Genomic DNA, 25,562 nt, shown 5'->3' on the forward strand with positions numbered 1-25,562 from the left:
AGGGGGGGTCCAAAATAACTTTGACGGAAGACAAGGCGAAATTAGGGCGAGGCAGATCCGAGGGGACGATGTCTGGGACGTTGGCCGAAGGGCCAGGAACGCAGAGCTTGAAGATGCCAGCGCTGAAGATAGAGGATGAGGGGTCCAGAGGGGGGAGGCCAAGGGAGGATGGATATAGGATCGGAGTTGCAGGAGGGTCAATGGGGAGTGCAGGACAAAGCCCCAGCAGCCCCCTGTCTTCTCACTCTTCTCCTTCTTCTTCATTACCTTCCCCTTCTATCTACCTGGGAGATCCTTTCAGAATTCTTCGCTAGACCGTAAATCCACACCAAACTCCAATTTTGGACAAAATATTCTGCAACAAAACTATACAGGCAGCAAAGATGGATTCTACATCCAGGGATCTCAAGTGTCTGCCCATGGCCAGGGCTTGCTTTCTCCCCCAAAACAGGCCTCAGGGCAAGGGGAGAGAAACACATTGAACCCTTGCTTCACTGGAAGTACAAGATCAAGTCCTGCAAGTAAAGAGGATGAGAAGAAATCTGTTACGTCCTCTACATCCGAAGACATACTCGGAAGTTTCAAAGAAAATTCAGTTGCAGTTCTAACTAATCAAACGCTCAAGCTATCTTTAGGAAAGCAAAGTGTAGATATACAACCAGTTGGTACTGCTCCTTCTGCTGCTGACCTAAAAGGAAGTAAAGATAGTGCCAGCGCAGGGCCTAGAGCAGGCCTACCTCCACCCTCAGCCAACATTGGTGTTGAGGTGGGTAGTGTAGATGAGAGTAAGGTGGAAAGAGAAAACTTAAGCCATACTGAAAACGGGAGGACGGGGTCACCTAGTAGTGGCATAACAGGTTGGGTGGCACAGGATTTAAGTTGTGCTACCTTAAGCAGAGAGACAAAAACTAGCCAAAGCAGTGAAATGCCACAGCGAACTGCTGTAAGGCGGGCAATGTCCGACTGTTCACATTTGTCTGTTCCAATGGTAATGACCGGAACGTACCCTACCGGTATGGGAGGGGTACCGAATTTTGCCCTAATGGGAACATCTTGCCCACCCAGGGCGCCCCACCCACACGTGGCTGTCCGACGCTCGCTCACAGTTACGGGCAGCACAGACGCTGCAGCTGCAATGGCGACAAGGATGTCATCCCCGTTAATGACACCAACGGTATTGCCATCATCCCCACCTCCTAAGAGGCATCATGGGAGCTGTGAAACCAATGTTTTACTTCCTGTTCCACTCCCTGCAGGAATGTCCATTGACAACAACCAAGATAGTAAACTGAACACAACGGGTAAGCGTTTCTCCATGTGTGCGTCTGTGTCTGTTGGGATGGAAATGAGAAAACACACAGAGTAGATTACCATATATACCAGGTCACCCTAACCTGGGTCCAGACCTCTGGATAACTGTGCAGATCTCTGATTTGTCCAGTGACTCAAAGTAGATCTGGTTTGTAAATTCAATTTGCAGCAATAATAACATTGACATTTATTTTTGTGAAAAGACATTAAGCTGCTCATAGCAATCGATGTCGAAGCTTCTAGCATGGATATGTCTCTTAGTGACTGGTTAGAGCAACACTAAACAAAACAGCTCCCTCAAGATTTCCCCTGACCCGCTAGTACTGATTAGGAGACTGCCTTGTAATCATGAATGGCAGTAACCCTTTTTACATTCTTCCATTTCCTGTAATGCAGAGCATGGATCATGACAAGCAGAGGGTTCGCAGCCAAAATGGCTGCCAGATGCTTGATGTGTGTCACTGAAAAGAGCAAGATATAGACTTTCACTTAAGCTAGCTTGACATCTTCACTATCAAAACTGGTATCTCTGTAGCCAAAGTAGCCCTGGTGGGTCTTTCTTATGGAGGTGTACATGCCACAGGATAGCCAAGCTATGTGTGTAGGCTCCGGTGCTACACCGTAACCCCTTTACTCGCAACTGTTAATCAAGCTTTAAATTCTAGCCACTTTCTTACAACCTGATCAAACCAAAGACATTGAAGTACCTGCAGTGCCTGGCATTTTCTTAATTCATACAGAGCAATAATACAGAAATTTCACAGCGCCAACAGATTGGACCATATGGACTCTTCTAGTTTTAATGTCGCACTGCCTTCATCTTCATACGGGGTTGTGTAATGTAAAAGTCATCATTATTCACCTGAGCACATCCATGGCATTACAGCTCAGTTGCATTCAGCTAAGAATAGTTTGTTGGTTGTGCATTCTTTTGCAAATTTAACTGTGTGTGAAACATGGTGTATTTAAGAATATCAATAGGAGGCTGCCACACTGCTGGTTGCCACTTTGGTAGAAAACACATGCACTATGCATTCAACATGCTGTGTCTGGGTGTGATAAGTGACACTGAATATTAATTACGTGCATCCTTTTCATTCTTGATTAGGCCAGTTCCACTGCTGCCCACCTCCATTATCCACCTGTGGATACTCATTCTGTTTCTTTGGGTTTCTTTTTGGCAGAGTTGCATCAATTCTCCCTGCTCTCAGTTTTACAAACGTTAAATCTCACTTACAGGGAATCATTCAAAACCGAGCCTTGCAGCCAAAATCTATTTATAGTTTTATTAAGTTAATGTTTTCTACCCACTGTGTAGTTTTGCAGCCATATTCTAGTAGTAGATTATATGGTTGACCTGCTATGCTAATTTTAGATATTAGTTAGTCAAGTCGATGAGCTGAGTTAGAAGAACAGTCTGGTGGCTAAAGCCCTTTTATGATTAAAATTCAGTTAATTCAGTAAATCAGTAAAGGTGATAGCAGGTCATACTGGGTGTAGATGGGCCTGTTATAATTATTGGCTTCTGTAGGTGTCTTCTACCAAAAAAAGGTGCTCAAAGGCACCTCGGCAGTATCCATGAGGTGAACTGGCCTTTCCAGATAACAACCACACTCTGTACTTGGTCCGCACTGGGACGGAAACCCAATCCTACAGACTGAGCTACTGCCGCCTTCTTCATTGCCATTATCTCAACGGTGAAACCTATTTTAATCGTTATCTCCTCCTGTAATAGGGGTTTTAATGAGGTAAATCAATATGAGAAAAGGGGTTTTGCTTTGCTGGATTTCACATTATATTTCATTTAATTTTATGAATGTCACAAAAATATTATCACATTCTCATATCCTATTGATGAATTCTTGGACAAATGCAAATGAGATTTTCACAAATTGAAGTTGATAGCAATGTAACAGAAAAAGAAAGAGCAAAAAGTGTGTGAAGGGAGCTGGCAGAGGATTATGGGAAGACTTAAAACCTAGGGCTTAAAACCTAAAATGAACGCTGGTTTGGATTATTGGCGTCTTTTGTTATGGCTCTGTATAACAAAGTTAATGAGAGAAGAGCCATCTATAAATGTAGTCATTCCCTATTGCCCCCATTACGATATCTGCATTTATATACAGCATATACTGCCTTTGTAATTGTCTGTCCATCCAGCCGTGTGTTCTGTTTTTCAGACTGCTGTCGACAGAGAAAAGCTGGGGCATTGATTAGACATTGACTCTGACTGTACTCATTCAAATCAAGAGCAGCTATTTCTAGCGTTGTGCGTGTGTGTTTGGGTACATGTGTGTAGGTGAATAGCTTCCATTGACGTGGATCTTACAGATTTTAAATTCACACGCCCCCACAGACATACTGACTATACACAGCATGCTAATTTAGCACAAACAGATAAAAATAGATCACAGATAGATCACAGCTGCAACACACAAACATGCACAAAGGAGAACACAGCTGTGGGGGGGGGGGGTTTGAAGCTTGAGCTAACAGGGAACTTAACAGTGATAATACAAAACCAATTCATCAAACAGATGCGCTGGGACCTGTAGTCCTCATTAAACACTGTCTGTGTTGGAACTACTGATCCCTGGGGTCCGTTTCAGGAAGATTAACACACTTGGAATCTAACCCTGAACTCTGAGTTGATTTAACCTGACATGGGAAACTTTTGAGTTTTTGGTTCCAGAATAGCTGATTTGAGTTGGTTCAATCGACTCGGAGTAGGTTGACTCAGGGTGTGTGTACCACCACCACAATAAAAAGGCAGCATGAAGGGAGCCCTGATACTACGATTCACCATAGTACCAACCACAAACAAACTGGTCGGCAGAAACACTCATGCGCACACACAGCAAGAACATATATTTCGTTAAAAAAACACAGCAGCTGCTGAAAATAGCGAGAATTGGAATGGGAGAAAATGTCTGCTCGAGTCAATGTGTAAGCTCCAATATAGTGTATTCATTTCATATTTAATCACAGATAACCTATATTATTACTGGGGAAAACTGTACTATTAACAGAATTATTAACAGAATTATGATTTACATTCATTTATTTCTTTTTATTGGCTTTTACTGGTGTGTGTACAGGGAACTCTTCACAAACGTTTAAAAAACAGCACACTCCTCTGACGGCGCTACAGTGGCTTTACTAATAATACTCTGCATCACCAATGTTGTAAAGAAAACTGCAGTTTGCAAGAAAACATAATGTGACACAAAGAATCTACTTGGATGTAAGAGCATGTCCACGATGGGTGACATAAGTGATATGAGGACGGATAAGGTTATGTAGCTACACAACTGATAGACAGGGGAAAAAAATGATACCGGTAAAATAGGTAGTGATCTGGAAATGAAAATGCATCAATAGTTGGGGCCTCAATATCATATATCATCTCCCGGTGTATGTTTAACTCCCCGCGAAGTAATACAGCTTCTTCATCAACGGGATCCTCCACAGAAGGATCCATGTTTTGAGAAAAAAAAAAAAAGTTAATAAACCAACCCTGTTTTTTTTTTATTCATGCAGATAACAAACTGCGCTAAAATGATACAAGCTGAATGAATGAATGAGGAAATGAAAGCGTGCTGTGTCAGAGGGGGGAGACTGAGAGAAGAAATCCTGCTCCCAAAGAGGTTAGGTTCACAGACTTAGTTACTGAGGTTAAGTTACCTCTCTGTCTGAAACAGGCTGAAGTTACCTCTCTCTCAGGTTTGATTAACCTCCCTATCTGAAACAGAAAACCCAGAGTTACCCTCATCTCAGGGTTAAAAAACTCAGAGTTTTCACTAAACCTGCTTTTTGAAACCGACCTCAGTCCTTCCTGTAATCTTGTCTCAATGTGCTTTTGCTGTACAGAGGGGAGGGGAAAGCAAATCCAGAGGGAAAAATTACTACAACACAAAAAAAAACGGAACTTATATACTTCCAGCTCGATGAATGGGTGGTTGCAGGAGAGGGGAGGCGGACAGGTGCACCTGGTCCATGTGGGCAGGCAGGGTCACAGTTTCAATCCTTATACTGGTTCCTTTGGACACAAATCATGGTGTGCCACTGTATAAGACATTTTTGAAAAATGTAGTCAAATATTTCAAAAAATTATCCCCAAACTAGCCAACCCACAATGGCTCCCTGTGAAGTTTCACTTTCCTTTCAAAATGTTACAGCTGACTTTTTAAGTAATAATTTCTTAACTAATAAGCTCCATTGTCAGAATAATAACCAGAGAGCAGCAGGTATTATCTGTCAAACAAACGTGTTGTTTTATTGAAGAAGTCAGTCTATATTAATTGGAACTGCAATCTGATTTCATGCTGCACACAGCATGAGTAGTTTTCCACACAACAGCAGAACACAGTGTGTGTTAGTAGTGAGTGGATAATGAGTAGCAATCTGATATAAAATAACAACATTCATCATTATTACATAAAGAGGGCTTTACCAAAATGAACTTAACATACTGTGTCTCTCATACACTGTAGCATAAAATCAGTTTGTGTGTACTGTTTGTCTGTGCAAAGTCCTGTGGATTATTCCTGGGTCCATCAGACTGTCTATTGATTGTCCTGTCTGTCAGTATGGAAGCTTGATAGCTGTCATGCTAGCGAGCAGGAACTGAAGCGGTCAATTCACAAACTGGGATCATGTTTGTGAGACAGAAAGGGAGAATGCGTGTGCGTGCGCGTGCGCGTGTGCGTGCGTGTGTATGTGGTGGGAAGGCGCCTGCAGTAAAATATGCTTGCGCCAGCTCCATGTCTGTGTATGTTAGTCATGCTCTGATTTACATGGCAGTCAACTCTCTCTCCATCCCAAACACACACACACACACACACACACACACACACACACACAGCTAGTTGCCAGCAGCTGTGTATTGGAGCAAGGTTTTAGATGGATCCTCTGCATCTAAAGCCAGCAGTTTCATGTTGGATGAGTCATATTGCTGGTGTTGAAGGTTGGAATGATGCAGTGATTTAAATTACTGTAGCATGAGCAATAAAGCTACCAGTTTTTGTTAAAGCTACATATAACATTAAAGCTCCTACTGTATAGATTTTTATCTGCCGCGATATCAGCTACGGCAGCACCTCTGGTATTGTTTTCACCTTGCGAGTCTGTTTTTTGGTGTGTGTGTGTGTGTGTGTGTCTGTGTGTGTGTGTGTGTGTGTGTGTGTGGTCTGTGTGTGTGTGTGATCATGGCAAAATGGGGTCCTGGAGAATCCTCCTGTAGCTAGCGTTTGAGTACTTTGTTTATATTTCTGTCCATCTGTCAACAGATTTTGTCACTGTGATAGCGTTTTTGTGCAAGATACAGTAATGAAACATTAAATGTGTGTAGTTAAGATCAAAATGAAGGCCGAGTTCGTAGATGGGTGTGAACCTTCATCAGCAGTGGTTGAAAGGTTTGACTTGTGTTTCCATATCTTTTTTTTAACTGTCAACCATGAGTCCAACCGTGTTAAAGGACAGCAATTCAAAAAGCAGTGGTACTATTTTAAGACCTGGATTTTTGTTGTCTTTGGCAGGAAGAACAAAGGAGAATTTGAACACACCGCCCAGACTAGATCAAGGACAGAGCGCCTTAGTCTTCTTAGAAAAGACTAAGAGCTACAGTTGCAATAAGCATTCATCACTAAAGAGCTCTTTTTACGCCCTTCCTGGAAAAGACATGCATAGTAGTGATGTATGTTTTCTCTGTCAGACAACAAATCAGATAAGACCAAAACACTGCAAGGAATCTTGGAATCAAGGAATTATTTAAAAAAATTAAATAAAAATTCATGAAACAAGTAGGTGTCAATGAGAGGCTTTGCTGGAGCAAGTGATGAGTTTTCATTAACATGACATAGTGTGATATTTTGAGGAAAGAAGTGACTTCAATCTAAAGCACCACAAAACAATAGTGTTAGACAAGTAGTGAAAGAGGATTGCAGGAGGCTAACCAAACTACAAATGCTCTCTACACTTTTTCTGTTGCCCGCATTACCACACACTCTCCACGCTCATAATCATAGTCTTTCTGATTAGGGCTCAAAGCTGAACTAGTTTGCAACCACAGTTCAAAGTAACATAACAAATATATCTTATTTAATGGCAGCCATTGTTTCAGAGGGCTCTGCTCAATGTTACTGGCTAGAACAGCAACAAATTGTCATCGATTCAGAGGAGATAGGGCAGTTATCACACAGCAAACGTCAGCACAGAGGGAAATGAGGGGACATTAGGGCACAGCATGAGCCTGTCCAGTGTCACTGTTATGTAAGAGATGTCTTGGTGGCAACAAATAGCCTCTGTCTCTTTCTGTCCCCCATCCCTCAGACCTGCCAACGGTCTGTCCCTAAACCCATCAACCTCCCTCTGCTCCCTTTTTTTCCTGTCATTCTTTAACTTTATTCTCTATTTTTCCAGACTGATCTCATGAAATGGTGTATGTATGGCACGACAATTCGTATGCCATTATTGGTGTGTTGTCAAGACGCATACTCGTTGTCTAAGTTGGCGTGTATATTTAAGCAAGGTCATGATGCCGTGTTGATTTTTCTTTCTCATACTGTGCTCATCTCATGAATCAGCTGTTAGCAACATTGATGCTGCAACCCATAGTGCTTCCTCTGAGGATAGATGTCCCTGGATGGTGTTTTCACAATCCTGGCACACAGCCTGCTTAGCCTGCTTTATTTGAACTGCAAGTTTATTTTTATCATTAAGTCCAAACCTAAAATTCCTGAAACCGTGACAGTGGTGTTTGTGCCGACAACTAACTATAATGTTTGTAGAAACTCCTGTTTTTATAGCGGACCTCTGCTAACTGACCTGTTAGGCCGGCTCCACACTGGATATGTCACGCGAGCGTGTCAGCTGCATGGCGTGTCCGTTTTTATTTTGGCTCCCATGTTAACAGGTTAGAGCTTACACACTGCCTGCGTGACACGCACGTCTCGCCCTCAGCTCAAGCCGTGCCGAAAACGCGTGCATGCTAGGAATAGAACCAACGCTTATTTTTCACACAATACGCGAGCGTGTTGGAAGCATTTCCAAGCAAAATAGAATAGGAAAAGATGTTTATATGTCCTTTTTACACAAATACATATTAATAAATGACATGTTGATGTTTGATAGTCTCTAGGTTTTGACATTAATGCAGATATAAATGTAATAAAAAGAAAATAAAAAAAACAACTTAAAAAAAGATTTGTGTGATGGTCCTACATCAGGTATATAGGCTCTCTACAGCTACAGAAAGTTGTTAATGTTATTGAAATAAATATACAGCTCACTTACCCATTTTTCACAGTTTGAATCTGTCCCGAAATAGCCCTCCCTGTACGTCACCTAGCAGCAGCAGCAGCAGCAGTAGCAGCGCCGCCACAGCCGCCACAGCCGCCACACAGCTGACACGCAGCAGAAACGCCACTCTCACGCGACACAGTCAGTGTGTAGCCGGACTTAGAATAGCTTTTTTGTCCTGGCATAAAAATGATTTTGCATTTACAAAAACTGTATTAAAAAAAGCCATTTCATTTATAGAATGGATCACCAGTTCAACTTGTACACAGTAAAGCACGTGCTGTAGACTTGTGTTAATGTATACAGTCAAAAGTGTTGATGTATGGTGACATTGAAAAACATTTATTAGAATCAAGTTATCATTTTTTGCACATGCTGACCATGGCATTCTTTCTGTCACAGTGAAATCTGACAACAAGGAAATGCAGGAGAAGACGGACAAGTTTGACACCTTTGATAAGAAAGAGAAAGACGATCAGCTGAAGAAGGACGCTGGTCCAGACAAGAACCAGAAGTCTGAGAAGATCCTCAAAGAAGAGGAGAAGATGGAAAAGATGAACGCGGAGAAAAACAACAAGGCCAACGAGAAGGCAGAGAAGGTGGACAAGCCTGAGAAGACCAACAAAGACGAGAAGAAGGAAGAGGAGAAGAAGCTGGGTGAGAAGGGAGGGAAAGGGACAGCCAAGTCTCCAACAGGCAACAGCAGCAAGACCCTGCCCAGCCCTGACAGCAAGAGCAAGGTAGGTCACACACACAGAGAATACTGCTGTCCACACACATTTCCTGCAAACAGATTTACACTTTTAAAGTGAAAGAGTGTCCAGTGGTTACAGAAACAGCCCGGCACCCAAAGGTCACAGCTTTGAACTCTGCCACAACCGGTGTGTCCGACAGCCTGTTCAAGTGTCCTTGAGCAAGACACACACACAACACACACACACACACACACACACACACACACACACACGGGTGCTCAGGCTGATAACAGAAATTACACAGACATCTTCCACGTAAGTTAGGTTGACCAACAGCAAACCATCTTCAACAAATGGAAAGCCAGAGAGCCAAACTGGAGGAAGCTAATATAGCTTATTAGCTGTGTTGCATCATCCACTTTTATTTAAGGCTGCAACTAACCATTATTTTCTTTATGGAATCATCTGCAGATCATTTTCTCGATTAGGCTGCTCTGAATTGCATATTTTACTTTGTGATTGGTCGCTTGCTGTGCTGCCATATCACGCTCATTGCATTCAGTGATTTCATATCTGCTTTTTCTTTCTCTCCTCTCTCTCTATCTGTCCTCCTCTTTCGGTCTTTACCTCTCTCCTCTCTTTTTTTTTTTTTACTGTATCGTGGCTTCTTTTAATTCCATTATCACCAGCCTGACGTGGGTTCAACTAAACCAAACTCCGCTAAATCCCGCCCATCCACCCTCTCCACCAATGGCGAGGCCAAACGCCCTTCCCCCACCACAGCCTCAGCCAATTAAAAAAGCCCTGTACCCAAGGCGACCACACCCACCGCTGCCAAGCGGTCGCCAAATGCAGCTGGCTCCGCCAAGGCTGCCAAGGTGAGTATAATACACATGGCTGGATATAGTTCTTTTGTGAAAATTGGATAAATGTAATATGTTCCATTTTAGTGAAGATTGGCATGCTCAGTTTGCGTTTGTGTCTGTACTTGTGTTCTTGTTGACCTGTGAAACATCATCACAACTCTAAGTCGCATTTAGCTCGGTCTGGATGTCCTGAAGTGTGCCAGCATGCATTTCTGGTTCCAAATCAACCAGATGCAATGATGCAATAAGCTGATAAAAGACAAACTGTTGTCTCTCTGTCACCAAATAGGGTTTTGGAATAAATATGTTTGTTTTATTAAGTAAGGTGCAGTCAAGATGGACAAACAGCCTTGTACAGGAAGTCAAATAAATAGTTACATACTGTAAAATCCCTCCAGATTTAATAAAATGTTATCAGACCAATCTTTTCAGCTAGTACTCAGTAATAATTATTGTCCTAATGATGTTCTTCTGTATGACAAAGTAGCCTATTAAAATGCTGTATAGGTCTGTGATCATAATAACAACCATATTACTCAATTATTTCTGATGATAATTTCTCATGTAAGGCAGCAATAATATCAGTTTACCGCAGTAGATGAATCAACTGCTGGGCATGTTCCTCTTACACTAAAGAAATTCAAAACAATGAAACAATGAGTGAAATTACATAAGGCAGAAATAAAAGACTATTTTTAACTAGTGATCCGTCAGATTTTCTGATCATCAGAACATAACATCTGTTCAGAAGGGATTTTAAGAATCCTCACATCCCACTTCCGAAAAGTTGCCTAATATTTAAGAATAAGAAGAACTAAGAATTACTAAGGATATAATCAGTAACATATTCATGTTGTCTAGACTAAAACTATTGTACTGTATGTATGTATGCAGCTGTGAGAACTCTCGGTAATATAAGATGAATGTATTCTCCCTCTCTGTCTGACAAAAGTCACAGTCAACCACAACAACAACACAACATTTATTCTGTAAACACAACACAACTTCAGAGTGCAAAATCCAATTAAACCAAAAATTTAAGATTTCTACAAAGTGCAATGTTGTTAATCCAACATAATCCAGTAAATTCCTAGATCAGGAGAGAGCCAGGCATTTCCTATCATGCCCTGAAGTTTGGCAGTCGGTGAAAAGAGCAACTCCAGTGCCTAACCGGCTGAATTATGCGTAGATTTCCAGTGATCTAGTCTAAGCAGGCCTGGCTCATCTTTTACAGTTCTCTTGAAGTGTAACTACCCTAGCCTGGCTGAGCCAGTTATGTCTCAAAGAACGCTTTAGTTACAATTGCAGATTGAGCATAATGTCTCCTGCTGTTGAACTTGACAAGTGTTAACTCCTGAGGACATGAGTTGGAACGTGGCATGCTGAGAGAGGCCTTTTGTTCCTACTAATTTGGACTTTAGACCTGTAAAATGTTCATATTTTTACATAAATCTCTTACCTATAGTACTGTGTCTTTACAAGCTCTTATACCGGCATGATCCGGTATGACTTTTGACATTTGTGACCATGCCACTGTCAGAGATGACTTTACTGCAAAGACTGTATCTTAATTCCTCACTCCTTCCCTCCTGTTAGTCATAAGTCGGTATTCTTCTTCTTCTTCTTCTTCTTCTTCTTCTTCTTCTTCTTCTTCTTCTCTTCTTCTTACTTGTGATATTATCTCAGCGTATATCAAATGCACGATTGTTCCTCATAACATCAAGAAACATGATGACATCATTTTCATGCACACAGCAGCAAAAGTACATAGAGACATACAGATAAACTCTCTTATTCTCACAAAATGTTAAAAACACACACACACACACTCCTCCCAAAGCTCATCTGTCTTCTGTTTCCAGACTCCAGAAAATGAGAAACGCCCACCTGTGCCAAAGGCCACGCCCACACCCCGTGCGACAGCCAGTAAGAATGGCTCCTCTGCGACTGCTGCAGGTAACCCTGCTGGTACGTGCAGTACACACACTCTAACAAGTACAGCAACATCATTTCTATTATATCTACAGTGTCTGTCTGCCCTCTGTAACTGATTGTGTGATATGAATGATGTTTTCAGACAATATCTCTCAGTAACTCGCCTTCAGCTAGTTCACATTGTTGAAAGTGCAACATGACCTCTACAACAGGACCTGAACTCTCCACAGTAGCTGGAAAATGACTCACAATGTAAACTGTTACCACTCCAGGCAGCGGGCTAACTGATTTGCAACCATATGTTACACATTATTGGATTCAAAAGCTGGCTTTTGAAGACCCCAGCCTGGTATTTTTTTTTATCTCACCTCTCCAAGAGAGGAAGCTATGACTCAGTCAGAGCTATGTTAGTCTGCCTTTTTGTGCACTTCGGCTCAGCACCCTCAGAGAATATGATTCATTCACCCAGTTTGCAGGTATGGGTGTTATGTACTGCAAGGTGGATATTTTATTTTAGTTGCATGAGTGAACTCCATTACTTTTGTGGCTGTTGCCCCGATGGCAGCAGTTTAGTCAGATTTCATAATGCTTCTGCCACATGATGGCAGCATTACAGCACAACTTTATCAACATGATAGACGTGCTGTCACACCTCAGACTGCATGCAAGACAATCTTCAAGTCACCGGAAGTCCTTAAAGCTTTAGTGCGTAACATTTTGATATCTATGAATGTCTGTTACATTCAAGCCATTGCCAAATGAGTTGCTACAAAGCTAATTAAGACCATCAGCTCCACACAACCCTCTCTGTATTTCTCAGTATGGCTGTGTTCAATAGATTGTGTCGTCCGGTGACTCTCCCGTGCAGAAGCTTGAGTGACAATAATTACCTCTTCTGAAGAGTCCATCATGCTTTTTTAATCCTTGATGTCTTCCTTGGCTACTAGCAACTGTGTGGAGGAGGGTGTAGGAAAACTGTATCATGTGGGCACACCAACAGTTTTGTTGTCATTACTTAGAATTCCTCGTTGAGGAGACAGAAACTACGCACTGTAGCTTTAAAGGGACAGTTAGAATTTTTTTGCAGTGGGGTTGTATGAGGTAGTTATCCATAATCAGTTTTCCACAATCCTTTTAGCCAACTAAAAAGCCCCAGCCCAACAATATCAGTTTTAATCTGTTCTTTTGTACGCTATATTTAGAATATTTTCACAGCTTTACCTTGCCTTCAAACTGCACTGTTTAAGTTTTTGCTTAGGGAACTCGAGCCGTTCAATGCTCACTTCAAAACCAGCAGACTCCTTTGACAAAAACAGTAATTTTACCTCCATAACATGGGAGGTGATGGTCTACTGCTGCCTCAATCGGTTTATTAGTTTGTGTTATTTTGTGACTTTGGTGTTTTGAAAGGGTTTGGAACTAACAAAACTAACTAACAAACTAACTGATCGAGGCAGCAGTAGACCAGTAACTCCCGAAGTTCTGCGAGGGAAAATTACAGATTTTGTCAAGAGTATGCTGCTTTTTAAAAGAGCAATACAACAGCTTCAGTTCACTCGTATAAACTTAAACGGTGCTGTTAAAAAAGTAAGGCGGTGAAAAAATTGCAAACAAGGTGTACACTTAAACAGATAAAGATTTTTTTAATGTGGTCTGTTGTTGTGGGCAGCCGACTTCAGGATTTCTCTGTACAGAAACTCGACTATGGCAAGACTTTGGATTGTCAGCTACTGGCAGCCAGTCACCTGCTTCTTTTCTTTTTGATGTGGATTTGACAGTAGAAAAATAGACAATAAATGTCAGCTCTTCAAATCTCTCCTGTTGTCTACAGCGTTTATTTGAAAAATCAAATAAAACATCTCAGTGTTTGGTGAATAGTTGAGCCACGTGTTAGCACATCCAACATGCAATGAACCACACAGTAAATGTTCTGTTAAACCAATTGTTAAAACCCAGATTTGTCAGAATAGAGCCCTACAACTTAGTTTACAGTCCACACATATGGCAACAAAATATGCACGCACTGTGTTTCAGACTACAAAATACAATTTTGCCTCCATATGGTCAAAGGCTAAAGTGTCATGTGTGACTCTAGTGTGTCTAAGGCTACGTCGCTCTGTTTTCTAACTACAGCGAGCAAGAATGACAAGACTGAGAACAAGACAGGCGAGGCCAAGAAACCCAAGGCTACAGGTAATAAACTAAGAAAAAAGATGGTCAGTCAAGGAAAAAAAGTTGAGTAATACTTGTTTCAATATTGTTCTCATGGAATTGTAAATGTCACTAGAATAAAGTAAAGGTTATGGAGAGAAATATATACATGATCACACTGTAAAAGCTGTTTCAGGCACCTTTAAGGCTGGGCAGACTGAACCTGTGACTGTTGTGCTCATGCGTATGGATCAATTGACCGGCCGTGATGTTATGAAAAGAGAGAAAGGCAGCATTACTTTGTGCAATTATTACTATACAGGACATAAGAAAAACTCGGGGCGATGCAGACGATATGGTCTGTGTGTTCTGCAGCAAAGTTCAGTTTTATGGTACAGCATTCTTAAGGCTACAGTTTTAGCAACAAATACTAAAAACAGTTTAACTGCGGTTTATAACAGATACTAATAATCCATGTAATTTGTAGAGCCCTTTTTATTGAAAACTCAATCCCAAAGTGCTACAGGAGACTGAAAACAGGGTAAAAACAGAAGCAAAGCAAAGAAATAATGATCTTTTGACAGCAGCCGTGTTGGGACATCGGATCATTGAAATGCTCAAAGTGCAGCCAGCAGTGACGTGCCAGAAATCCATCAATCTGTCTGACAGCCAGATCGTTAATTGCTCAGGAAGTCAATCAGGCGTTGTGTGACCCCCAACTTCAAACTGCACCTCAAATGACAACCGATCTTGTAAAAATTTGGCCTGATTCTTAAATTTGTCAAAGGCAAATTTGGGGTGAAATGGGGCTTAATTAAGGGAAGAACGTGTAACATTGTCTTGCCCTTTATACAAAATAACCATATCATTGATTGATCATGTGGTATATTACATAAAAGCATGATGTGTTGATCAATACCAGTACCTCATTGATGAATAATATGGCAATTTTTCTTTCCTCTTTACTGGACATAGCCAGTTTACTTGTTTACAGCCGGTGAAATAACATGGTTGCACCTATAAACTCTGAACCATTATGTCTTTGTTTCATAATACTTCATTCCTGTTACCGTTCTTTCCTAGCCCGTCCTCGCCAAGCCTCCACCACTACTCCTGCTGCCTCCACTAACGGTGAAACCTCTCACCGCCGCCGTGTCATCACTAAACCCCCCGTGCCCAAGCAGACCCCAATGGAGAAGAAGCCGGCGGTGCCGCGTGCTCCCCGAACCCCCCGGCCCATCAACGCTCCAACACCTGACCTGAAGAACGTCCGCTCCAAGATCGGATCCATTGACAACATCAAGTACCAGCCTGGTGGAGGAAAGGTAGGACAAGCCAGACAGTACAAGAGAGGTCTATAAATAATGCTCAACACTTATTTACATATGAATCATACATCACTGTAGCTTATCATCCTCCATTAAACCAGTCACCGTAAGATAACACCAATTAGCTTAGCTGTCAACACCGAATGGGAATTCTGCCAAGACCACCCCTTGAAGCATCTGTGCTCTTTTCTGCTATCAACCCTGTCTCCTAAAAAATGATGTTCCAGTCTAGCTAAATTCCAATCTCGATTACGTTTTGAGGGAAACGTATTTTCTCCCGGATTACCATTGTTTTAACACGTGGTTAACGTTGTGAATTGTAAACAAAAGGTTAGGTACTAGATTAGGTAAAGATCGTGAATTAGGTTACAAAAATAACTTTTTACATAACTCAAAATAAGCCACCATTGACTTCTCACATGGGACACAAACAGCAGTCTCTTGAGTGAAAGTCCAGTATTTGTTTGACTGATAAATTCAGTTATTAAATAGAAAAAGTTAAACAACTGTCCTTATAACACTGTTTTTTTTCATTTAATTATGGCATTAAATGCATACATCAAATGGAAATGTATATCAGAATGTGTATTGCTTTTCACAGTGTTTGCATTGTAAATCCTCCATAGTTTGCATCATAAGTTTCCAGTTGCACCAAAATGAGTCTTTAGAAAGCTCATTTTTTTACGGAGGAGATTTTACGAAGCATTGTGAACGGGGTGCTTAGACCCTCATAAAGATGTAATAACTATGTGTCTGGGGATGATAACTAAAACCAACAGAAGATCGCTGCATGCTCTGTCACTGAGTCTACTGAATACGCTGGATGCAGTCCCAGTTGCATCACTCTCATACTCACTGTGCTATGTAAGGCAGCACATTGTAATTTGGTGGTTAGGTATACTGTATAATAGAGGATGAGATGGAGGTGGATGGAGAGGGGAGGGCATACCCTGTTAAAGAAAAAACTAAAACTAAACAAACTAACAGATATTACCATGACACACCAGTTGCTTACTTACATTAAGACAGTTATTTTTTGTATTACAAGTTTTCTGAAATTGTATGTTTAAATTGGCAAATGAGGCATTCTCTTATTAAATATGCACTGATTTGCATACATTTCCAGAACACAAATCTGAACATTGGATGAAGCCAGGTTTAAAGTTCTTGTTTCATTTTGTTAACATGTTAGAGTCAACAGTTTTTACAGAGAGAATTTACCTATAATTACCTATAGATACCTATTTTAATCACTTTATAAATCACAAACTACTGTTGACAGCCATAGAAAATTCAATTTTGTCATGTTTTTAGGAGTACAATGAGATATCAATCTGGCTATGATTTATAAAGGAACAAACCCCTCTGTAAAAACCTTCAGAATATAGATAGGAACTTATATCTTACACCCTTAGGAGAAATCGACAGACGCAAATTGAAAAGGTGTAGTAAAATAAACACCTAAATGTGCATTTTTGTTGTTTTCTTTCCACTAGTCTGAAAGATTTGACTAGTGCATGAAACATGCTTTGGCCTGCCGTGTCTGGCCTAAATCTCTTTCTGTCACATCTATGCATATTCCAGTAACTGTCTTCAGCAGGACATATACTGTAGCAGTAACTGGCTGGGTGGACAAGCTCTGCATACCATTTAATATTTATCATACCCAGCACAGCCAACATCTTCCTCTTATTTACCCAGGAAACCACATGCATGATTCTTTTTTTAGCAACACCCTGTTTCATATTCACAGTGATTCTTCACTTCCTCAACCTGTATCATTTAGACATGGTCCAATTACAGTCAGATCAGTGCAGAGACAGAGCAGTAGTTGCCTCTCCAACTGGCTCTGTGATATTGACCTAACCTCCTATATTCCTGTATTCAACAGGGAAATGATGCAGAGTCTCTGGTTGTCAGCATTAAACTTAGTCTGGCTATCGTCAGACCAAGCTAAGCTCAATAGATTTGAGATTGAGCATTGGTCTGGGGAGTCTGCTCTGTATTTTCTCTGAACAAGAGGAGTGACCAACAGGCATAGTTCAAATGACTGTACGCAATTGGATAGTCCTTCAACCAATCAGACAACTGATCGTAGATCACGTAGGTGACTTAGAAGCGACAGCGGCATCAATGGGTTGCTGCTGTGGTGGCCGTTATTTTGAATGTAAACAAGAAGATGCTTGGTCGCTTCCCTATCGTCATCGTGTTAAACCTGCCAATAGCGCGCCAGGTAGATAAGCCAGTTTGGGATTGGTTCTTGCAAAATTGTGAACTCAAGCAGAAGAATTAAACGTGCAGGTTTCCAGAACGAGCTTCCAGGCAAAATCAAATCGCCAGCAGAGTGGGCGGGGTTTACCCGGTCTACATTAAACTGTAATCTTTGGACAGTATTCACTCTTTCAGGCAGCATATCTGTGTTTTGCAGGAGCAGGTCCTGCTGTGTAGTCTCCCTTCCCTTTCAAAGACATCCTCCTACACATTTTGTGTTTCTCTGTCAGAGTGAAGCCACTTAAAAAACCACAAACACATTGCCGCCCTGCATTACAATATGTGTCACTGACTCATTCCATCTCCAGTTACGCTAATATTGCTTTGTCTTGGTTAGTGTATTTTAATATCCTCCATTCAAAAGGAGCTTAGTGGCCTAACAACCTTTCCATTCTCAGTATTGAAGAATTGGACCGATAGTGTTTGTCTCCACAACAATACTATAGCAGTAATGTGACATTTGATCTGTTGTTTACTAGTAATTATTCTTACACTGTTTTTGTGCTGATATTTGACTCTTTTCATTAACTGACAAACTGTATTGTATTGCTACTAATCTTATGTAATTCATTGTCATGTTTTGAAAAGTAGGTCATCTGCTCCAGTTCACCATTATCCGTTATCCATCTGACACAGTACATCTGGTGGCAGTTCTACAAACACACGTTTGTTCATTATAGTCCCATTTTAAGGCCCATAGTTATGTCTTTTATCTAATTGGTGCTACTAGTATCAATTATTGATAAAGTAAATTATATTTATTTGTTTGCTTCTTTTTGATCCATGCTTTTATTTTCCAAACAATCACATGCTTCCCGTTTGATTGGCTGTAATGACCCCTCATACAATTGGAGGTTCTATTGACTAGGGGTTGGTTGTCTCCTCAGGTCTCCTCCACCCCGAACAACAAGACGTCGGACTCCTCCACCCCTGCCGCCAAGGCCAGAGTGAGTCCCTACCATCTACACCCTCCCGCCTTCTCTTTACTCTCCGCACATACAGCCATCCTAATCCCCCCAGGACACACCACACCCTTCTGTTAACACTAAACTAGCACTAAGTAAATATCAGTCCACACTCATTTCTATAAACTATTATTACCAAACAACAGTTTTCTTAAAGGGAGACCAAAAGAACTTGTCTAAACCAGATGTGTGTGGATATTTATTATAATAAATACTATTAATAACAAGGGGTCGCTGTGGCCACAAGTAGTTATCAAAGAATACTGGCATTTTTAACTTTTCATACATCTTCAAAGATTCCCTAGAGTCCCTTTTATTGCATCAACGTTGTGTGACCTGACCGAGATGTACGCTGTAAAAGTTAAAAAACTGAAGTGAACTTTGTGAGATCGACCCCCAAAGGGCTGAGGGGGCGAGTGAACGACAATGTTCACTCCAGAGGTGGATATTATGCAAGAAAATACATCCATTATTAGTTAGTTGGCAGTAATGTACAACCGGTAATAAGAGAAGATGAATAAATTGAATAAATATCTTTTGGCTTTTCATAAGAAAACCTGATTAAAAGCTTGATATTTTACTGAAACATGTTTACTGAAACAATTATGAAACATAATTACAAACTTTTAAATCAGAAACTCATGCAGCTGATTACCAGGTATGCAGGTATTTCTGATGATTTAAATAAAACTTTAATAATAATAATGCATTTTATAAATAATATTTGTATAGCAGCTTTTATACAAGAAATCCAGCACAAAGTGCTTCACAATAAGGAAATTACATGACAACTGTGTGAACAAACAGGGATAGAATGAACATAATTAATGGAAAATAAAACCCACTTGATCTAGAAGTGCTAACCCTACAACTGGCGGTCCATCCGAATAGTTTGGGCTGAAAGTGAACCATGGCAGGTGTTATTCACCCGCTCCTGCCCCGCCTACTATCACTCTGCCACTACAAGTGTCCTCCTTGCGGCTTATGCTGGTATATCAAGGGCTCGAGGGGAAGTGGAGCTACTAATGAAACGCAGCAGTAGACAAGGTGGTCTTTGGGACTGTATTGGCTGGAAGCGCACTGTCCCAAGTCAATATCTGTCTAGGAAATCGCCTAGTCTTAATTTGCATTGCTATTTGTACTCGTCAGTGTAGTCAGAGGTGTAGAGGGTTAACAGAAATGGTGAAAGGACCCTGTGGTGTCCTCGCCACAGTGTGAGACAAACTGTGTTAAATGTGTTCCTATCTTCTCCTTGGCTTGACCACCAATGAACAACCCCAACCCATTTTGAGTGCAACTAAAGGCTACTGTACAACACACAAATGGCCTCTTTTTTTCATTTATCATTTTTGTTCATGCTCTTGCACGTTTCGCTGCCAATCCCCACAATTAAGTCTTGATTGGTGTCATGCATCTTGAAAAGTTTGGCTCGGTGGCTTGTTGGTCTGTGCCTCCATGTAGCACTTTTCCCTCCAAAACACACCAATGACAAAGGAAGTTAGCACATTGTGAAGACAAGTAGAAATATGACAGGGGGTGACCATATTTTGATTTCCAAAAAAGAGGACACTCGGCCCGGCCTAAAAACACAAATTCAGACAGGCTTCTCAGAGGTTAAACATGCTTGATTATGCCTCATTGGTACAAAAATAACTTATGTAATAAAATGAAATATGTAACAACCTGTGACAAAACAACAGCTCTTTTCAAATAAATAAATATGAAATAATGTTCTAAATATGACCTATTCTGTGTCAGCTTCAAAATCCAGCTTCAACTAAATGTCTCTTAAAACCTTTTCAATGTAATAAGATAAGGTTTTTTGGTGTCCATGTGAGCTTTGAGATCTCCAGCACCTTTATTAGACACTGAAACATATGTGCTAGCTTTGCATACGGTGCACTCCGCCTCCCACTTGTCCTGACTGGGATGGTACGTGGAACGTTTTTTTTTGCAGTTCAACTATGAAGCTGCACTTACGCTTTGGCATTTTGAGTGCAATGCTGCATCGCTGTCTGATCTGCTCCCTGTCTGATCTGCTCCCTGTCTGATCTGCTCCCTGTCTGATCGCTGTCTCCCGTGTCTGTTCGTTGCTCCCTGTCTGATCTGCTCCTGTCTGATCCGCTGTCTGATCTGCTCCCTGTCTGATCTGCTCCCTGTCTGATCTGCTCCCTGTCTGATCTGCTCCCTGTATGTGCGCGTTGGAGAGCCGCCCACAAGGCAGCCCCCCAGGAATTATGTCACGCAACAAAGTACCGTAGTATTGTGTGCAAAGCGCCAGTAAATTTATGCACACGCTTATGGTCCCATAAAATACAGTGAAAACTGGATATTTTCATGAAGGGTGCACATAGGCACAAAAGGCATCTAGAGATGATCTCACCAGTGAAATAGTGTCTAGTCTTGTGACACTCCATGTTAAATGTTTGCCTTTGCCCTGGTTTACATTCACTTAGTATTGTTTTCTTCACTTGTTGTAATAATGGGAAACATTTTCAGCATCCTGTTGTGTCCCTTGTTTTACATTGGCAACATTCCTCACTGCAACTGAGGAGACTTGATGAATCACAATCACACAGCTACTACAGGTGTATTGGAATAGAGAGATGAAAACTTTGATTTGAGGCTAGTGCTCTGTGTGCGTGCGTGTGTGCATGTGCTAACTGCTCAGTGAGTCATCCTTTGCTGGTGCCACCTGCGTCATACAGCCATTTCCATCCTGGACAAAGAGAATAACACAGAGTAAGAAAGAATTGAGCAAGGCGTCTGCAGTCTGCTGCAGGGCTTTTAAAAAAAAAAAATACAACCACAGAGGCCAAAACTGATATCACAACACAGGGGAAAGGAGTTATATTTTTTAAGAAATGATGGATATTTTTACTAAGAAATAAAATAGCCATTATTATTGATTAATAAATAAAATAGCCTTTTAGGGAAGGAGAATATAGAGGATATAATCATCCACATCCACGTCCCTGGTAGGTATTAGCTCCAAAGCTACATGCAGACTTTTCATTGTGCATTATGTTGAGTGGCAGTAAGCAACTAGCATCGTCTTAAAGGTGAGGTTAAGGATGGTGCATGTTAAGGATGATTGTGGGGTGTCATAGAGTTGCTACTCTTTATTTGACTTTTGCAGTGTTTCATGTGTCCTAAAACTTCTTTTGTTGGGACTGAATCCAATCCAGTGGTATACCTGAACCAAAATCCGGGTCGGAACATTGAAGCCAATGCGGATATGCCTAAAACCGGCATTTACAGCCGGGGGCGACCTCACTAGTTGCAAAAAGAAGCTTTTTTAAGTCGTTAGCTTTTAACTTGCAGTAAGGGAAAGTTTGCCGTTTTTTCAACTGCCTGTGTACTGCTGTGCATGCCGATGAACGGCGCCAGTACCTGGAAGGTCCCAGTTTACCCGTCATTTACTCCGCTCTATGACTTGCCTCAGCTTGTTGAAAATCTGCAAGTTTCCCAATTAAGCATTTAGCTTAGCACGGTGCAGTGTCATTGAAACTGTAAACCGCACTGGCTCGGCCGCGTCATCCTCCCCAGCTCCGCCCTCTTGTTCAAATATGGTCACTTTTGGCTCCAAAATACTAAAATAACAACGGACACAACGCAAATTTCTAAATTCAACAAGATAGTCCACAAATTGGTGACGTCACTGCTGCTACGTCCATTATTTTAGATATTTTATATTTTGTTTATGAGCTGGACACACCAAATTCAAAATGTCTTACGACCTTTGCTTTCTCAGAGTAGCGTGCAGGAGGCAGGACCAAATTAGGAACAGATACGTAGCCTTGGTATAATCTTACACCAAGGTTACGTATCTGTTTGTAATTTGGTCATAAACGACCGAGTCTCTTTCCGTTCCTTGAATTTGTCTGATGTTTTAGCGTCAGCCCGTACCAACAGAAGTTGTCTCGTTGTCTCTCCAGTTAGAGTGTTTTTGGAAATCACCATTCTTCTTTACACTCGGATGTGTTTTCTTCCCGTTTCATGCCAGCTGAATGATGGGAAACATCATCAACGCGCCCACTAGCTTGCAGTGAATTCTCCGCACAATGAGCTGCTCTATTCACACATGGCCTCAGTCAGACAGTACACAAAACTTGTACCAGAGAGCTGGCATGGTGAAGTGTGTCATACAGCTTCTCCGGCTAATGTCTGGATAACATTTTTTTTTTGTTATCAAATTTATGTCTGGATAACTTCAGGGTTGCAATGCACGTGTGAAACGGTTTTGGGTAAAGTTGTTGTAATACGGGGTTGCCTTTGAAACTTTTTTGCTCATGTATTTATGTTGTGTTGTGTTTTTCCTTTTCCTCAGTTTTCCTGGCTCTTTTTTGTTGTTGTTATGATACAACCCTTGCTGCAAAATGAATTACCCTGCTTGTGGACAATGTTGAAAGTCAAAATATCAGAGACATGGCATTCAGCACATGCTACACGAGTCCCTTTGGTCATCACTTCATTTTTAAGTTGGCCAATGGGTCAAACCCTCTAAATCTTAGAGTAGTGCTTTAGGAAAATCCTGAACAACCCAACCATGCAACATGAGTGCTTCAGTCATTGTTCTTAGAAATGTGGGATTGGCTGCAAGGCGGAACAACAGGCTTACAGGTTTTATGTAGAATAGTCCACTGCCTGAAAGGAAACTCTTCTGTCTCACACGTCTGTATTAGTCGCTTGCAGTTGCTTCTCACAGCATGTGTTAACACAAAATCCCTGTCCTGTGTATAATTCTGCTGCATGTGCTCTTTCTCCCTTTCCTCCGTTTGATCAGTTTTCATTAATTGCTGCTTATGGAAGCGCTCTGTTGTTATTCAGTCAGTATCACTTGATACTCACATTAATTAATTCACAAAACTTTCCTTTAAGAATCTGTCCGGTGAGCTGCACCCTCTGTTTTGAACCACAATGATTTTTTGCATAACATCCCAAAACCATTTTTACAGTGCCATGTGCTGATAAAGCCATCACATAATGCAAATAATCACTGAACTCATGTGTAGGAGGAATTATTTGATTTGAATGACAGAACCTCTTCCATACATACAGAGCAGGGCTACTCTGTTTCCTGTTAACTCAAGCTGCCAGCTGATCTGCTCTTCTCTGCTGCTCTTTTCTGTCTGCCTATCATACCCTTCTTTCTTTCTTTCTTTCTTTTTCGTTTCCCTTCTACCTCCTCACTTTCCTGCTTGTCTGTGTGTCTGCTTGCCTGTCTTTAGGTTCAGATAGTGCACAAAAAGCTGGACTTCAGCCATATCACGTCTCGCTGTGGCTCCAAGGACAATATCAAACATGTCCCTGGAGGTGGCAAAGTAAGTACTGCTGGAGCTGGAGGGAGACTCTGGTCTGGGTGGATGCATATTAGATGTATGCTAATTTAGCCTCATTCGGCCCGTCTTGCTCAAAATTGTGATTATTTGAATATATCCTATTTATCCCAAATAAACAAACAGAGCTGATCAGGAATTCCTGTAAAGTCGGTTCAACATGGCTTGGTGTATATGACTCTTACATTATCTCTTACACCTGATTGGGTCGTATTTACCCAGAAACATAAAAGTAAAAAAGAATGAATGCACTGTAATCAGTGCAGTTATGTCTCAGTGAATTATGTTTGAGTGATTGATTTCACTCAAAGTGAACTGACCACCCCTCCAGATGTTGTTCCCATCTGCTCCAAACACCTGCTGCACTATCATATACGTACCAGTTGTGGGCTGCCCTCACCATCACAATCACCACTTTGCTGTCTCAGATCAATTAAAAGAAGTGCAGAAGGTGTACTGGAGATGGCTCATGTCCAAATAGTAACATCAAATAAAGCTATAGGCTGGACCGTTCACACATATTACAATATTAGCAATCATTTAGTTTCGATATTTAAGAAACCTGGAATCTCATATACCAAATCCATAGGATTCATTTCTTTAGGGAACCTGAAATACACCCTCTGGGTCCTTACACCGATTTAGTAGTCACTGTTAAGTTCAGACAGTTAAAATGCGGATTGCAGAAAAATTATTAAAACATTCTTCTTTAAATCTAATCTGATCATGTAATTATGTTTTGTTATTCTAAAATATAAATTCCCCATGATTGGTCCCACCAATACCTCTCATCCCTTTGCATAAACATTTAATTTTTACTTTGTCTTGTTGATTCTTTCCCATTTTCCAATTACAGTTGGTTCTCTACACATTTTTATTTTACATGTAAATGTAAAACACATGTACAACACATGTTTAAGTAAAAGTAATTATTAGGAGAGTACTAACATAGGTTAACATACACACAAGTGCTATATTTTTGCTTCTTACTGTGTGTGGAACATTGTTCTTTTGTAAGGCATGTTCCACATAAAGTAAGCAAATACAAACCAATACAATCCAATTAGGTACTGTATTAATACCACAGTACAAGGGCACTATAACAATGTCATGGGTTTGTACTGCAGCAGGCTTAATTGCACCAATATTCCAACTCTTTGTCTTTACTGAAGTCACTGGTGTGTTTCCTCAGTCTAAAAGGACATCATGAATTATTAAAATTAGCCGTTAAGAATTGAAATATTTGTGTGCGTGTCAAGCAGCCTCTAATGAGAGAGAGCTCTAATGCCTACCAGGCAATCAGAACTAATCATGTTTTTATTTTTTTTATTTTAACAGCACTGAGGGTCACAGTCTGCTGACTGTTTGTCCTCTTGTCTGTCATCAAATATGTACATAGGAT

The 25,562-nt window shown here is 41.0% G+C and overlaps 1 protein-coding gene across 5 annotated transcripts in view; it reads left to right on the top strand.

Moving 5' to 3' along the window:
- Positions 1-25,562, top strand: part of LOC116698781 (microtubule-associated protein 4) — a 90,457-nt gene that overhangs the window by 61,207 nt on the left and 3,688 nt on the right. For 3 of the 5 annotated variants that reach the window (XM_032530930.1, XM_032530932.1, XM_032530933.1), the window contains 6 exons: positions 9,013-9,350; positions 12,034-12,139; positions 14,240-14,299; positions 15,341-15,582; positions 18,744-18,803; positions 24,053-24,145. In XM_032530930.1, the coding sequence (XP_032386821.1) occupies positions 9,013-9,350; positions 12,034-12,139; positions 14,240-14,299; positions 15,341-15,582; positions 18,744-18,803; positions 24,053-24,145 (899 nt within the window). The remainder of the gene's footprint in view (positions 1-9,012; positions 9,351-12,033; positions 12,140-14,239; positions 14,300-15,340; positions 15,583-18,743; positions 18,804-24,052; positions 24,146-25,562) is intronic. The other 2 variants (XM_032530934.1, XM_032530935.1) reach the window with 1 other exon arrangement.

Source organism: Etheostoma spectabile, chromosome 12 (genome assembly GCF_008692095.1).
Source record: "Etheostoma spectabile isolate EspeVRDwgs_2016 chromosome 12, UIUC_Espe_1.0, whole genome shotgun sequence".
Classification (NCBI taxonomy): Eukaryota; Metazoa; Chordata; class Actinopteri; order Perciformes; family Percidae; genus Etheostoma; species Etheostoma spectabile.